Consider the following 14838-nt stretch of genomic DNA (forward strand, 5'->3'; position numbering starts at 1 on the left):
AGTATCCCCTCCTGCCTGCCAGCGGAAGGATAAGAGAGAGCTGAAGTGGGGATGTATTATTAGCATGTTCCTCCCTTTTTATCCCCCTGTGGTTGGCTTTCCCACAGGAAGGCGTGAAATCTTAGATGATACATGTCATCAGATGGCTTCTTCAATAGATGAATGGATTGTTTTCCACATAGCACAGCTCATAAACAATATGATGGGATGAATGTCAGGAGGTTCCCCATTGCACTCCATGGGCAACAAAGCAGTTAGAGTCTGAAGAGTTTGAATGCCTCCAAGTGTTATATGATGGCCATGTTCCATCAGAGGGGGGGGGATAAATTATGGGGGTGGTGATTTTGTAATCCTTGACTTTTTCATGCAGTCTAATTTTGCTCTTATTATTCTCAGATGATTGTGTTGTGTCAATATAACCTTTGGCTCCAACTACATGAAGGAATGAATGAAGGGAGAAAGATTTGGGCAGGAAAGAACTTGGACAGCTGATGGCTACAGCTCTTGGAATAAACTGCACCACAAGAAAGGAGAGGCATTTGTTTTAAGAGTTAACTCCTTGTACATGCCTCTAAACCAGCAGGTCCCAAACTGAGTTTCTGAATCAGTGGCAGTACATGGAGTACTGGGTGATGGTCTTCAGAGAACTGGGAGATCCCACGTTCCTTTAAAGACCGCTAAAATTATATAAATGCGTTTCTAGTACTACCTTTCTTTGTAAGCATTTGGTGTACCTGCCACACAAATGTTACCTGATCCTGAATGGGAGGGGAAAGGATCAATTTTTGTAAGATGAGGCCCACATAATGATATGTTTGAGAACCCCTCAGCTAAAGAGAACAGAGGGCAAAAGCTTCTGCAGTGCTGCCATCTGTTGACTGTGAAGAATTTAGTCTCCTATTAGAGACATCATAGTTTGGACTGTGTTAGAAAAGGGATTTAAAATGGGACATACCTTCCTGGTTTTTTTCCCAAAGGCAGTCTTTTCCCAATCAGTGTAAAAATTCACACACACTTTGTTTTTTTACTATTTGAACATTTAATGTAGTGGTTGTTTGACATCTTTAAAAACTTTTAAATAAGAAATCTCCAGATTTAGAGTGTGACTTAAAGTAATGCTAGACAATGATGGGACTGAGTAATAGCTCTTCAAAAATACTATCTACATACCCGAACTTGGCAAAGAGATCCTTACAAGATTTGGTCCAATGGATGGTTTTTGTTTTTGTTTTTTGCTTTCAGGTAATTTTTAACTATTGGGTTTAGGGTAATTTTTAGTCATTCACAGCTCAACTGAAATTTTGATGCACTGTGCTCCTTCAGCTGGTGGTTGTTGGTGCAACATGCAGTCCCTAAGCACACACGCTTGTTTTGGGAGCACCCGGGGGAGAGCAAAGGGAAGCAGCAGCAGATGCTTACAAGCCTGAATGACAGGAGAGGTTGGGTATGTACAAGCTTGATAGTGTTTGTGAGCCAAGTGTACCCAAACCTGACTGGTGGAGAGGGAAAATTAGACCCACATAAGCCTCCCTGATGGTGGTGGTGTGGGAGATACGGAGTCTGCGTACATGGAAACCTGACAGTTCACACACATCTCATTGGGGAGGAAGGGGACAAGCAACTTTGTACCACGACAGCCTGAAGTCTTCCCCTTAGGATGCCTGTGTCTCCATCCTCCCTTTCATTTCATCACAATGAGCTACTGCTCCAAACACTTGCAACTACAAATGTTGTGGGTGAAAATGATCTGTTAACGGGCAGAAACAAAAAAGCTGCAGAGTTGAGGTTGTGGTGTGTGGTCTGTTGGAGTGGTAAAACTAGTTACCCAAGCTATTTTTCTTATGGAGTCACTGCTGAATCAGGGTTTATGTTCACAATGTACTTGAGCATGTTCTCAAGTTTAACTACTTATGTCAAAGGAAACCTTGTGTACTTAAAGTTAGGCAAATGTTTACAAGTCCTTTTCTGAACTGGAGTCTTAAGGTAAAACAAGAGAAGATTTTTATTGGGTCTCTGTTTTTTTAAAAAATCTACTTAGTATAAATCACTACTGCTGTAGGTTGCTATTTTGTAGAAATAAATATTTATTTATAAATATTATAAAACCTCTGAAAAAATAAATAAAAGCAATACATTAATATTGTGAATAAATATAAATGGATCAACATAAAAACACTTTTACAAATCCAGTAAAATGATCAGAAAATCTTTTCACAGTGCAGGAAAAGAATATATATTTGCACTAGTTTAAAATTTCAGAGTGCCTAATTATAAGTGATCTAGAAACTGGGATATTCTTCTTTCTTTGTTATCCTTGCCACAAAATACACCTCCAGAAGTTTCCCTTGCTTATGAGTCCCTGGCAGGATCTTTCCATGCGACTATCTTTCCAGGCAGCTAGTGAGGGTATTTTGCATGAGATGTAGGCAGAGGTGAAAATAAGGCGGCCCGGTCTGGTCCAATATAACGGCAAGAGCCGGTACACCATGCCATACTAGACCAGCTTCATGAGGCTGGCCATTTAAAGGGTCTAGGGCTCCTGGCAGCGGCCAGAGCCCCTCGGTAGCGGAGGCAGCTCAGGCTGTGATTTAAAGGGCCCTTTAAATCCCCACCGAAGCCCCTGGCTGCCGCCGCTACACCGGGGGCTCTGGCAGGGGGCTCGGAGAGTGATTTAAAGAGCCCGGGGCTCCAGCCGATGCAGGGAGCCCCAGGCCCTTTAAATCTCCACCAAAGCCCTAAGCCCCGGGGTAGCGGAGGCAGCCGAGAGCCCCTGGGGCTCTGTCCGAGATTTAAAGGGTCCGGGGCTCCACTGCGGTAGCAGTGGACGGAGCCCTAGGCCCTTTAAATCACTCCCAAGCTCCGGGACACCCAGCCGCCTCTGCAGCTGGTAGCCCAGGATTTAAAGACCTGGGATTTAAAGGCTGGGCCTCTTCCGGTTGAAGCCACGCCTCTTACAGTTGAGGCCTACCCCCTGCTCAGGACTCTGTCATACCGGTAAGTCCTTTAAGTTACTTTCACCCTTGGATGTAGGAAATCTGTTGGAGGATCTCGTGGATGGCCACTTTGGCAGTCTCTTTCTGGGTTTCTCTGGGCTTGAGAAAATTTTGGGGCCATGTTAGGTGTCTTTCTTCATTCTGCCTTTGGAGGAAAATTATACTTCCATTTTTTTTGGAAATTGTCCTGGTTCATATTTGTTATGCCGAAGCGAAGCCTGTTACAGTAAAGAGGTAAGATTTCATTTTTAAAAGCAGCCCAAGGCAAATTCGGAGCAAACGCGTAATATCAATGATTAAGAAATAGTAAGGTTTTTCTCCTTCGGTTCAAATACTGCGCTGTCTTCTGCAATATTTTCAGCAAAATCTTCTGTTTTACATATTCTCATGTGAATAAATCAGTCTTGGTAATGGCAAGGAGGCTATAAATAGTGCAGTTGAAGTTTGGCAGTTTGCTTAATTCAAGATGGACTGAGAGGAGTCTCGAAAGCTGCTGATTCGAGAATCAATTTAGAGAGGAAGGACTCCAGTGGAGGTGCAGTTTCATTCAGCTGTTTTCATAGCATCATTACTGGAAGCATCACGTGCTGGAATGAAAAAGGGGAATGGTTCAAAAATGGAGAGATTCAAATGCCAAATAGAGGCCATCTTTTTCTAACCAGATGTCAAATCCTAAATCCTGAGCCTTCGTGCACTTGTCATCTTGTCACAATTTGTTGTTACTAAAGCTGTTGAATTTAGCGGTAACCAAAAGAAAGAAAAGCAGAATAAGAACCCTTGGCCATCCCTATGTGCAAAATGAGCTGATGGAATAGAAGAGTGTGAACACAGACCCCCCGTTTTCTGGTGTCCTAACTGGAACGTTGTCTAACGAGGCAGTTGTTGAAACGGGGCTTCTCACTGTTCTTTTCTATTTGGCATAGTTAGTTATCACTTAACAATATTTTGTCTTTAGTTAGCAGTTATGATATATTTGTGTATTTTTTCATATAGAATATTGTGTGTGGTAGAGAAGCACTAAATTATATGCTACTGTGAGGAGATTTGAGCACGCGTTTGAAATAGCTGTATGCATAAAATTACTGTGGGAGAAAGATTGGGCCCGACGTATTAGGAGTTATAACCCTATCAGCCATCTTTCACCAGCTGTTTTATTCAAATAATATTATTTGAGTTTTTCTAGGAAAAAAGAAAAGATGGTACCTTCATTTTCAAGTCTCTTGGTGAGTTTGTCGAGCATGAGGAAACATCTGGATATTTCCACACGGATGATCTCCCAGGCACACCGGCTGTATTGCTTTTCTTTCAGGAAATCCTCTATTGTCTGGAAGTATCTCTTCAGTTTGAGGCTGGTGAGCAGGAGGTTCTCATTTCCTGGGTAGGTTACCTCCTTTTCCATCTCAGCACTCAAACACGTCTCCAGCTTCTCAATCTGCTGGTGAAGTCCATTTTGGAATTCCTTTATGGAAGTCCCATTCCAGGCAGCTTGGGTGAGATTGTTGTTAAAGATATGGAAGAGCTCTTGGAGGATCTGCTGGATGGCTACCTTGGCATTCTCTTGGTGGGACAGTCGGAGCTTGAGGATATCTTTGGGCTTGGAAGCTGTCCCTTCATTTAGACATTGGAAGGGAAAGTTGCCACCCATTTTCTCCAGACGCTCTAAACTCTCACTGTTCATTCTGGTTTGTAGAACATGCAGCCTGTTACAGTCCAGACATGAGATTTCCCTGGAGAAGAGCAGCACGAGGCAAAATTGCAGCAAACTCCTGCTGATCATGATGATGTCTTAGATTCCCTGTGTTTGTGTAGAACTTGAGCAACTGGTGTCTGTTCAAGGTCTTCTGTAAACTTTTGTGTTTTCGACCCCTGTCTCTGAATTTAAGCATTCTGTCAGAAAAGATTTTTCTTTCATCACTTTCTACTTTTCAAGGTTTTTTCTGCTTGAGGTTTTTACTTTTGGTTTCCTTCTTTTTAGTTAGTGGAAGCGAACAAGGCATTAGAAGAACCAAATCACAGTTGGTAACTACTTTAATATTACTGAACCCCAACATTTCTTTCCTTCGGTCCCCCCTGCCCTCTTAGATAACGAAAATGTAAAAGGTAAGAAGAATATGATGATGAACAGTGTCATCCAGTTACAGGTTAGAGTAGGGACCTGTCTGTCTACTCCCAAGTTCCTGTAGTTAGCACCGCTAGTCAGGGTCTGAATGTCTGTCACATCAGCAAGACTATCCATGCTTTTAAGTGATAACAATGAATTTTGGCAGATGGGGGGAACTACTGCAGAGCTTCTTTTTGCTAGACTCTGCAAATAACAGCAGTGAAGTGATGTGTAAAGCTGCTGTTCCTTCACTTTGCCAGCAGGTGGAAAACTTTCCCTTTCTGGTGTGGCACTCAAAATCAGAAAAGCCTGCTATGCTCTGGCTGTCTCATTCCTTCCTTCCAGCCTTTGAGAGGGAGTAATACTATAGGGACCTCTTAATATTTGATAAGCCTGGAAAGAATTTCTGTGGGAGATTGGGGCCAGAGAAGTCTCTATTAATCTCTCGCAATTTCCTGGCCATTTGAAATATGAGAGATGAAAAACGATGTGTGTAGGCCAATACCAGAGGATGGACAGAGAGCAGGTTTACTTAAGAACCTGATACCAGTTGTGAAAAGCCCAAGGAACAGGTACAGTTGAAGGGTGTGAACATGCTGTCTTCTTGGGCACTTCTGAGTAGTTCCCAGTGATGTAGTGTAGTGACATGGAAGGGAGTTGTCCAAAAAGATTGTGTGGCTGGTAATAAATATGCTAGAGCGACTGACATAAATGCATCCTATGCTATGCATCCGATGAAGTGAGCTGTAGCTCACGAAAGCTCATGCTCAAATAAACTGGTTAGTCTCTAAGGTGCCACAAGTACTCCTTTTCTTTTGACATAAATGAATGTCACTTTCAAATGTGTTTGCCTTTTCACCATTCAAGCTTCATTCTTTTTTCAATGTGCATTTCACTGAGCTTGGACACTGAAATTCAAGTGGTCTGATGAGTGTTTGCAGCCTTCTTTCTGTAGCAAGTTTCACTTTCTGTTTTTCATACCATAGCACTAGGCTGTCATGTTGGAGTTTCCATCAGTGAAGGGGAATGGTTTTCAACCCAAAAATTGAAAAGGAATGTTTTCATATTAATTTTAAAGAAGGAAAAGTAGAAAAACATGACCATATTTCTGTTCGTGTCACTTCTTTTACATCTCCCTCTCCCATCACCTCGAGCACTTTTAAAAATCATAATCTAGAGTTTTGCCTGAACGATTTGGAAATGTCACTTTAAAGAATGCAGTTTATTGTACATAAGTATACCACATAAGGGACCCAATCATACCAGAGGCGCTGCACCCCAATCTTGCATTTACTCCACTGGGAGTTCTGCGTGTGCATTTCCTGGCAAGTTGAAGCTTCAGGAGATAATAGTTATGTGAAGGAGAGAAATTAAATAATCTGAATTTAAGCTTTTCCTGTTAAATTAAGAAAGCTATGGGAGGAAAGACACATAGTCTTTCAGCATATTTTCATCAGTAATGAGCCTGTTTTCCGGGAAAGGTTAGATGGAGACTGAGCTGGTTGAAATATTTGCTCGAATTTGATTAAATCCTGTCCATTTAAATTTCAGTGAAAATAGCAGGAAATATTATTGGAATTTTTTTTTCTGTGTCAGCCAGCTTAATTTGAATATGAAATAAGAGATTAGTTTAGCCCATTTTCCTATTTGCAAATAATTTGCAAAGAAATTCAGAATTTGCCAATGTATTTATTTTAAATGATTTGACAAATGATTTATACACATTCCACTCTGATTGCTCAGGACCTTGTCACCACATCTTTTCCCTTTGCTGTTCATAATTTGCTACTTGTTCTGTGTGATGGTTCACCTGAGTCAATGCTATTGTGTCTGTTCCTGGGATGGTTGCCTTCAAATTCAAAACTGCTTTCCAGATGGCTGCAGGAACTTTTCTGGAAAAAGTCTCTTTAAAATATGTATTTATATGAGTGTTTCTTATACTTTCTGACTGCAGAGATATTCTTTTCCAACAAAAACTCACACGTACAAATATTTCAGAAAATATTTACAAAGGGCCAAACATTTTTCATAAAGGTTTAATCAGTCTCAAATGTTCAGGCTGTGGCTGAATTATGTGGTTAGCAGCGCTACTGTTGACTGATAGCTCTTCAGAACTACTATCCACCTACACCAAACTTGGTAGAGAGGAGGATCCTCACTAGATCTGATGCCACCGGCAGGTTTATTACTATAATTTTAAATGTTGGGTTTAGGTAATTTTTAGGCATTGTTGATGTTATAACTGAAAGTTTAATCCATTCTGTGCACCAAACTGGTTGTTGGTGGCAAGGAGCACACACGCCTGATGTGGAGGGTGTGGAGGGGTGGCACCAGCTGGTCAGAAAACTGGGGGATAGAATTGCTGACTTGAGTGTACACAAGCCTGATTCATATGGCTTGATTTTTGTGTGTGTATGTGTGTGTGTGTGTGTCAGGCGGAGGCCGGGGGAAGGGGGGGAGTCTCTGTAAGACTTGTTAATTTTAAAGTGATATTATGAAGTTGTTGTCATGAAATTTCATCATCGTAGGAAACCTCTTTCTATGTGTATCCATCCGGTTGGACAGGACCTCGAGAAGGTACTCACTAGGCTGAGGACAACGGGAAACCAGTTGGGAAACCAGTTTGGTGAAGTTGGTGTTGAGGAGAATGGGGATTAGGAGTGGAAAGTTACTGAAGGTCAACAAAGAGCAGATGACAAAACCAAAAGGTTCTAAAAGAAATCACAGGGGGAAGACCCACAGGACATTTGGGCAAGAGGAAGGAAGGGGATGAACTGGCCAAGGCCAGGTTATGTGAGCTGGAGGAGAATGCTCTGTTTTTGTGCGTATAAGTGATGCATTGCAACAGAAGGATGTTGGATGACCCCAAGTGATTCTGATACAGGCTCATAGAATGGCCTGGTGTGTTGAGGAAACTGAGGCAGGGAATTGCGGATAGGGTTTACAATTTTTGTTCCATTTTCTGTATTTCCGAGTGATTAAGTAAATAGCAATAGCGTGTTAGAATCCTGTGCAAAGTGTCTCCGTATTATAATCTACACGTACTACATGGCCCCTGGAAGAGGTAAACACCTCTGGGTATATTTCTGGGAGAGGACATGTTAAAGCACATTCTGAGCTTCAAAGACTTCCCAGTTGACATGTTAGATGAGCCCCCACTTGTAACGTTGACAGGCTGAAGTTGTCAGCGGGCAGGATTGAACCTTGGACATTTGAACCTTAGTGTATGAGCCTTGACTGTGTGAACATGTCATAATGCGTCTTAAGCCAGGGTTGTAGCTCTTCAATCTCTAAATGGTTCAGGTGCCAGTAGAGGGTGACAGAGCACCACACCAACCAGGCACGGGTTGTATATTTCCCCTCACTGAGGAAGCCCAAGCCAAGCTTCAGAGATTTCCCAGCTGATATCCCAGCTAGGGTGACCAGACAGCAAGTGTGAAAAATCGAAGCGGGGGGTAATAGGTGCCTAGATAAGACAAAGCTCCAAATATGGGGACTATCCCGATAAAATCGGGACATCTGGTCACCCTAATCCCAGCTGCCCAAAAATGACACTTTAAAAGGTTGTCTGGGGCAACTGCATGCAGCCTGGAGCAGCCCTGGGAAATACTACTTGGCACTGAAAAGGCGGGGACAGAGAATCTAACTAATACTACTTGGCACTGAAAAGGTGGGGACCAGAGCTGAGAGAGATGCTGCAGATCTCTGTGTCTCGAGAGACCTTTTTGATCGGTGCAGAAACCATAGAATCTGCTGAGTGTGGAGATGGAACGACAGCCACTTCCATGAGGAAGTCTACGGACGAACCCGCCCCTCCTTCTTCCTGCCCCTGAGTGGAAGCATATGGGAGAATCTCAGTGGGGGATATTTACACAGTTTTCCTCTCTTTTAAGAAATGCGAGCTGGGCTTTCCCACGGGCATTGGCTGCTCCTTATGATACAAGTGATATTGTCAAAGAGCTCAACTGAATTCTCCACTCAGCCTGGCCCCTTTTTTAATTTAAGGTCTGCTGGCATGAATGGGAATACTTGCTCTCTCGCACAGAATAAGTTTGGGGCATAGACTTTTTCAGAAGAATTCAGTATTGTTCCTGGATAGTAACTGACTGATGTATTCCCCCTGTCATAAGTATAAAGGGAAGGGTAACCACCTTTCCGTATGCAGAACTATAAAATCCCTCCTGGCCAGAGGCAAAACCCTTTCACCTGTAAAGGGCTAAGAAGCTAGGATAACCTTGCTGGCACCTGACCAAAATGTCCAACGAGGAGATAAGTTACTTTCAAAGCTGGAGTGGGGGGGGGGGGCGGGAACAAAGGGTCTGTCTGTCTGTCTGTCTGTCTCTGTGATGCTTTTGCCGGGAAGAGATCAGGAACGCTCTTCAGAACTCCTGTAAAAAGTTAGGAAGCAATCTAGCTAGAAATGCATTAGATTTCCTTTTGTTTAAATGGCTGGTAAATAAGCTGTGCTGAATGGAATGTATATTTTTGTAACTTAAGGTTTTGCCTAGAGGGATTCTCTATATTTTGAATCTGATGACCCTGTAAGGTATTTACCATCCTGATTTTACAGAGGTGATTCTTTTACTGTTTCTTTCATTAAAATTCTTCTTTTAAGATCCTGATTGCTTTTTCATTGTTCTTAAGATCCAAGGATTTGGGTCTGTGTTCACCTATGCAAATTGGTGAGGATTTTTATCAAGCCTTCCCCAGGAAAGCGGGTGTAGGGCTTCGGGGGATATTTTGGGGGAAGACCTGTCCAAGTGGGCTCTTTCCCTGTTTGTACCTTGAGGAAGATTTTAACCTAAGCTGGTAAGAATAAGCTTAGGGGGTCTTTCATGCAGGTCCCCACATCTGTACCCTAGAGTTCAGAGTGGGGAAGGAAGCTTGACACCCCCAAACTGGGGGCTGCATTTTAGAGGTGACAGAGAAGCTTTGATAATCCTCGTTCTAATGCCCTATTCCTGCTCTCATTACTCACATGTAATTTTGTTTGTGGTGTGCACTCAAGAATGAATTTTGTCTGTGCTGTGCTCACACAAAAATGATGGAACCGAATGTGTGTGTGGGACACACAAATGATGAGCATTCATGGAAGCCCACACTTAATGGGCGGGGGTGATGCTTGTAAATGTATTGTGGGGAGGTGGTATGTGAAGGCACACAAACCTGATTGACGGAGATATGAGCAAGCTAATTAAATGGTAACTTAACTGGTGTGTGTTTGAGGGTGTATACTATCTTGATTGGTGCCCTCTTCTCCCCTCCCGCACCCCTCCCGGCAGTAGTTTGGTCTCTTCCAGCACATCTACTCCACCAAACATCCACAACAAGAAGTTATCTGCTCGGGGAAAACAACCAAGGAAAAAGTAGCAGAGGAAAAAGAGGCAGAGATCAGGTGTGGTGCATGGTTTGTTACCGTGGAAAGATTAATTATCACTCCATACCTCCTTTTTTCCTATGGAAGTACAGTAAACTTGCACACTTATTCATCTGTGTATCTAAGTATGTATCCAACTGGAAGCATGAACACCAGTAGGATGGGTCACATACTATAAGTCATGTGTATAAGTACTTTCTGGACTTGGGGTTTTAAGGCTGAACAATAATAGAGTGTTTGGTTGGATTTTTTTTTGACCAAATCACTACCACTCTGTTGCCATTTTGTATAAAATAATAATTTATTCCAATTCATCTACGATAAAATATAAATAAGAGCAATAAATAATAGACTGATATAAATATCCTGTTACAAATATCATAAAATGCCCTGAAACTATTTCCACAATGCACAAATAGAATAAGTAGTTGCAACAGCTTTTAAAATTCCACTGCATCTCATTGTAAATCATGTCTAAAATGTTCATTGATTTCAGTTAGTCCTTCTAAAACGGTTGGTATTTTAATTTCTAAACTTCTTTGTGACTTTGTCCTGTAGTTGAAAACTGCATAATTCCGCTTGGATTCTCTTGCCAGCGCTGATGCTGAACTGCTTGTCTGCTCTAGGAAATAACTGGTATCTCTTCACCTTCATCCTGGTGAGCTGAAGGTCCTTCCTTCCTTCGTGGTAAAAGAGTCCCGCTTTCCATCATTACAACCAAACCTGTCTCCAGATGCCCAGCTGGCTGATGAGTCTATGTTGGAATCTCTGAATGGAACTCCCGCCTCAGGGAGCTTGTTCGGAAGCTGTTCCAGTTCACATGTGTTATGCTGTTATACTGTGGTTATACTGCATGTTACAGTTCAGAGGTGAGATTGGATCAAAGAAGAGATAATAGAACAATATATCAAACACAATGTCAACAATGTGTAAGGTCCAACCCTTTCTTTTAAAATTCTTAATTGTCTTGTAACTTTTTTGCATCGATATCCTTCATTTTGCATTTTAAACACTGAGTAAATGAACAGAATATTGTCACATAAAATGAAATTTGTGCAGTTGGAATTTCATGAAAGTGAATGTACGGCATAATACGTCAAGCACTATGGAGTGTTAGACGTCACTGTGGGAAGAATCTGCAGAGAGGAGGGATTCCACTGCACCCGTCTGTCTTCACCTCAGTAGTTGCAGCATCCGGAGCTGAAATGAAATCAGAAATAGTTGAAACACAAAGGGAAAATATATAATCTTCATTGAATTGATCTCAAGAAATTAAATGACAATATCTTTTCCACACATAAGCTCGCAAGTCTTTTAGTATGTTCATATTTTTTTAAAAAGTCTCTAGGAAGCTTCTCAAACCTTGGAATAGTAGAAATAGTTCTCATGAGGACAAATTAATTAATAGCCATGCTGATAATTGTAGAAACACAGTATGTATGTCGAAGTCAGAGTGCTTTGGTCATCAGATAATGATACTTCCTTCCCTCCCAAACCACAAAGTGCTGGTGAGGTGCCGAAGGATTCCACATATGTGTACTTTGTTGCATGGTCTGCCACTTCCCTACTGCACAACAGTACTGATGTGTGATAGATTATGAAGATGTGCAAAAATAAATAATAGTAGAAACACCAGAAAATAAATCCATGTCACTGAAAATCCATTTCCAGGACAGGACAGGAAGAGCCTAAAGCTGCTGCCATGGAAATCAGTTGCGATTTGGCCACTGATCCTATAGAAGAAAGATCAGGCCCTATATAAGCAGAGTTATAAAATATCCGTTATCTCTGTTCAGCTGTATAAACTACCTTAATGTGAATTCATTTACTCCAGGGAAAAGTTTTGTGCTGTACCTTAGTTACTCAGCCTTCGAGTGAGTTTGTCAACCAGCACAAAACATCTGGGTATTTCCACGCGAATGATCTCCCAGGCACACAGGCTGTATTGCTTTTCTTTCAGGAAAGCATCTATCCCCTGAAAGTATTTTTTCACTCTCCAACTGGTGATCTGGAGGTCCTGACTTTCTGGGTTGGTTAAGCCCTTCTCTGTCTGTGCTCTCAAACATGCCTCCAGCCGCTGAATTTGCTGGTAAAGGCCATTTTGGAACCTGACTATGGAAGTGGCATCCCAGGCACTTTGGGTGAGGTTTTTGCTAAAGATGTTGAAGATCTCTTGGAGGATCTCTTGAATTACCACCTTGGCATTCTCCTTCTGGGCCACTGGGAGTTGGAGGACATCCTGGGTGGGTTTGAAAGCTGCCCTTTCATTTATGCATTGTGAGGGGAGATTTCCGCTCACTTTCTCCAGAAGCTCCAAGCTCTCTTTGTTCACTTTGTTCTGCTGGAAGTGAAGCATGGTACAGAGCTGAGATGAGATTTCAGTGGAGAAGAGCAGTATGAGGCAAATGTGCAGCAAACACCTGGTGGTCATGCCGATGTCTTCCACTTCTTTTCTTTGTGTGGAACCTTGAGCCTGGAATTTGTTGAGGGTCCTATGTAGACTGCTGTGTCTTTCCTTCATGTCTCTGATTTTAAATAATTGGCTGCAGAATTTTTGTTTCATGATTTTCTGTTTTTTTTTTTAAAGGTTTTTCCCTCCTGGAGGCTTCAGTCTTTTTCTTTCTGTATAATTCACTGCTTTCTAGATTCTTTTTCCACGCTTCCTCCTTTTTGTATTGTTGTGAAAGTGACCAAACCCCTTTCACTTATGCTGGATCCACATACATACAGGCTTTTCATGATGCCTTAATTTAAAGATCTAATTTAATAAGATCATCCACACTTCGGAAGTGGTAGAGAGAAGTGGTAGAGAGAAGACCGCAAATTCATCAAACCCTACAGTTCCCATTCATCACTTCCTGCATTTGACAGACAAAACTAGTTTAGGTATATTTAAAGTTTTGAGGCCTGGAGGAAGTGGGAGGAAAGGGTTGGCCTCAGGGGAGCTGGAACAGTTTGTGTAGTGGGGCTGTTGAGAGCCATTGAACCAAACTATAAAGCGTGAATATGAAGGAAACCACTTCAAGCCAGGGGGTATGGCAGCACCTATGTTAGAGCCTGCTGCAGAGGATCCATGCAGGGGTAAAGCCCTTTGTTTATGCCTCTTATCTGTGCCACATGGAAGGGTGTGTGGAGTGAGATGAGGTGCCCTGGACTCAGATGCTTTTGCACCCAGTTCCCTCTCGGGGTGTTCTCCATACAGTTATGACCCATGTGTGGGGCCTGGAATGAGCAGACGCGCATTGAGCTGGGGCAGTGCTACTCCAGGTCTGGTGGGTGCATCTCTCCATGTCAGCTGCACAAAAATGATACCTAAAGAGAGTATCTGAGGCAACTGCAGTCTGAAGGAAGCCCTGTTTTCATGGCTGTAATGGAACCTCGCTGACAGGGACCGGAACGGGGCTCTGAGTTGTCCCAGCAACTGATGCAGAAACTCAGTAGCTCTGTGTGAAAAGACCTTGTGTTCTGTGTAGAAGCCACAGGCTCATCTGCTTCTATGATGAAGGCTAGGGACAAACCTGCGAGTATCCCCTCCTGCCTGCCAGCGGAAGGATAAAAGTGAGCTGAAGTGGGGATGTATTATTAGCATGTTCCTCCCTTTTTATCCCCTTGTGGTTGGCTTTCCCACAGGAAGGCCTGAAATCTTAGATGATACATGTCATGAAATGGCTTCTTCAATAGATGAATGGATTGTTTTCCACATAGCACAGCTTATAAACAATATGATGGGATGAATGTCAGGAGGGTCCCCACTGCACTCCGTGAGCAACAAAGCAGTTAGAGTCTGAAGAGTTTGAATTCCTCCAAGTGCTATATGATGGCAATGTTCCATCAGAGGGGGGAGATTTTGTCATCCTCGACTTTTTCATGCAGTCTATTTTTGCTCTCATTATTCTCAGATGATTGTGTTGTGTCAATATAACTTTTGACTCCAACTACATGAAGGAATGAATGAATGAAGGGAGAAGAATTTGGGCAGGAAAGAACTTGGACAGCTGATGGCTACAGCTCTTGGAAAAAACTGCACCATAAGAAAGGAGAGGCATTTGGTTTAAGAGTTAACTCCTTGTACATGCCTCTAAACCAGCAGGTCCCAGATTGAGTTTCCTGAATCAGTGGTAGTACATGGAGTACTGGGTGATGGTCTTCAGAGAACTGGCAGATCCCACATTCCTTTAAAGACCGCTAAAATTATATAAATGCGTTTCTTGTACTACCTTTCTTTGTAAGCATTTGGTGTACCTGCCATACAAATGTTACCTGATCCTGAATGGGAGGGGAAAGGATCAATTTTTGTAAGATGAGGCCCACATAATGAAATGTTTGAGAACCCCTCAGCTAAAGAGAACAGAGGGCAAAAGCTTCTG

The 14838-nt window shown here is 42.4% G+C and overlaps 2 protein-coding genes across 2 annotated transcripts; both read right to left on the reverse strand.

Annotated features, from left to right (window-relative positions):
* Nucleotides 1–3536: 3536 nt before the first annotated feature.
* Nucleotides 3537–4782, reverse strand: LOC119566681 (interferon beta-like). Its single transcript, XM_037903072.2, has 2 exons — nt 4197–4782; nt 3537–3580 (listed from the first exon to the last, which is right to left on the reverse strand). The coding sequence occupies exons 1-2, from the start codon at nt 4768–4770 to the stop codon at nt 3537–3539; spliced, it is 618 nt and encodes a 205-aa protein (XP_037759000.1). The 5' UTR covers nt 4771–4782.
* A 7544-nt stretch (nt 4783–12326) lies between these two features.
* LOC119566682 (interferon beta-like) lies at nt 12327–13567 on the reverse strand. Its single transcript, XM_037903073.2, has one exon. The coding sequence runs from the start codon at nt 13032–13034 to the stop codon at nt 12327–12329; it is 708 nt and encodes a 235-aa protein (XP_037759001.2). The 5' UTR covers nt 13035–13567.
* Between the last annotated feature and the right edge of the window lie 1271 nt (nt 13568–14838).

This window comes from Chelonia mydas, chromosome 5 (assembly GCF_015237465.2).
Source record: "Chelonia mydas isolate rCheMyd1 chromosome 5, rCheMyd1.pri.v2, whole genome shotgun sequence".
Lineage (NCBI taxonomy): Eukaryota > Metazoa > Chordata > Testudines > Cheloniidae > Chelonia > Chelonia mydas.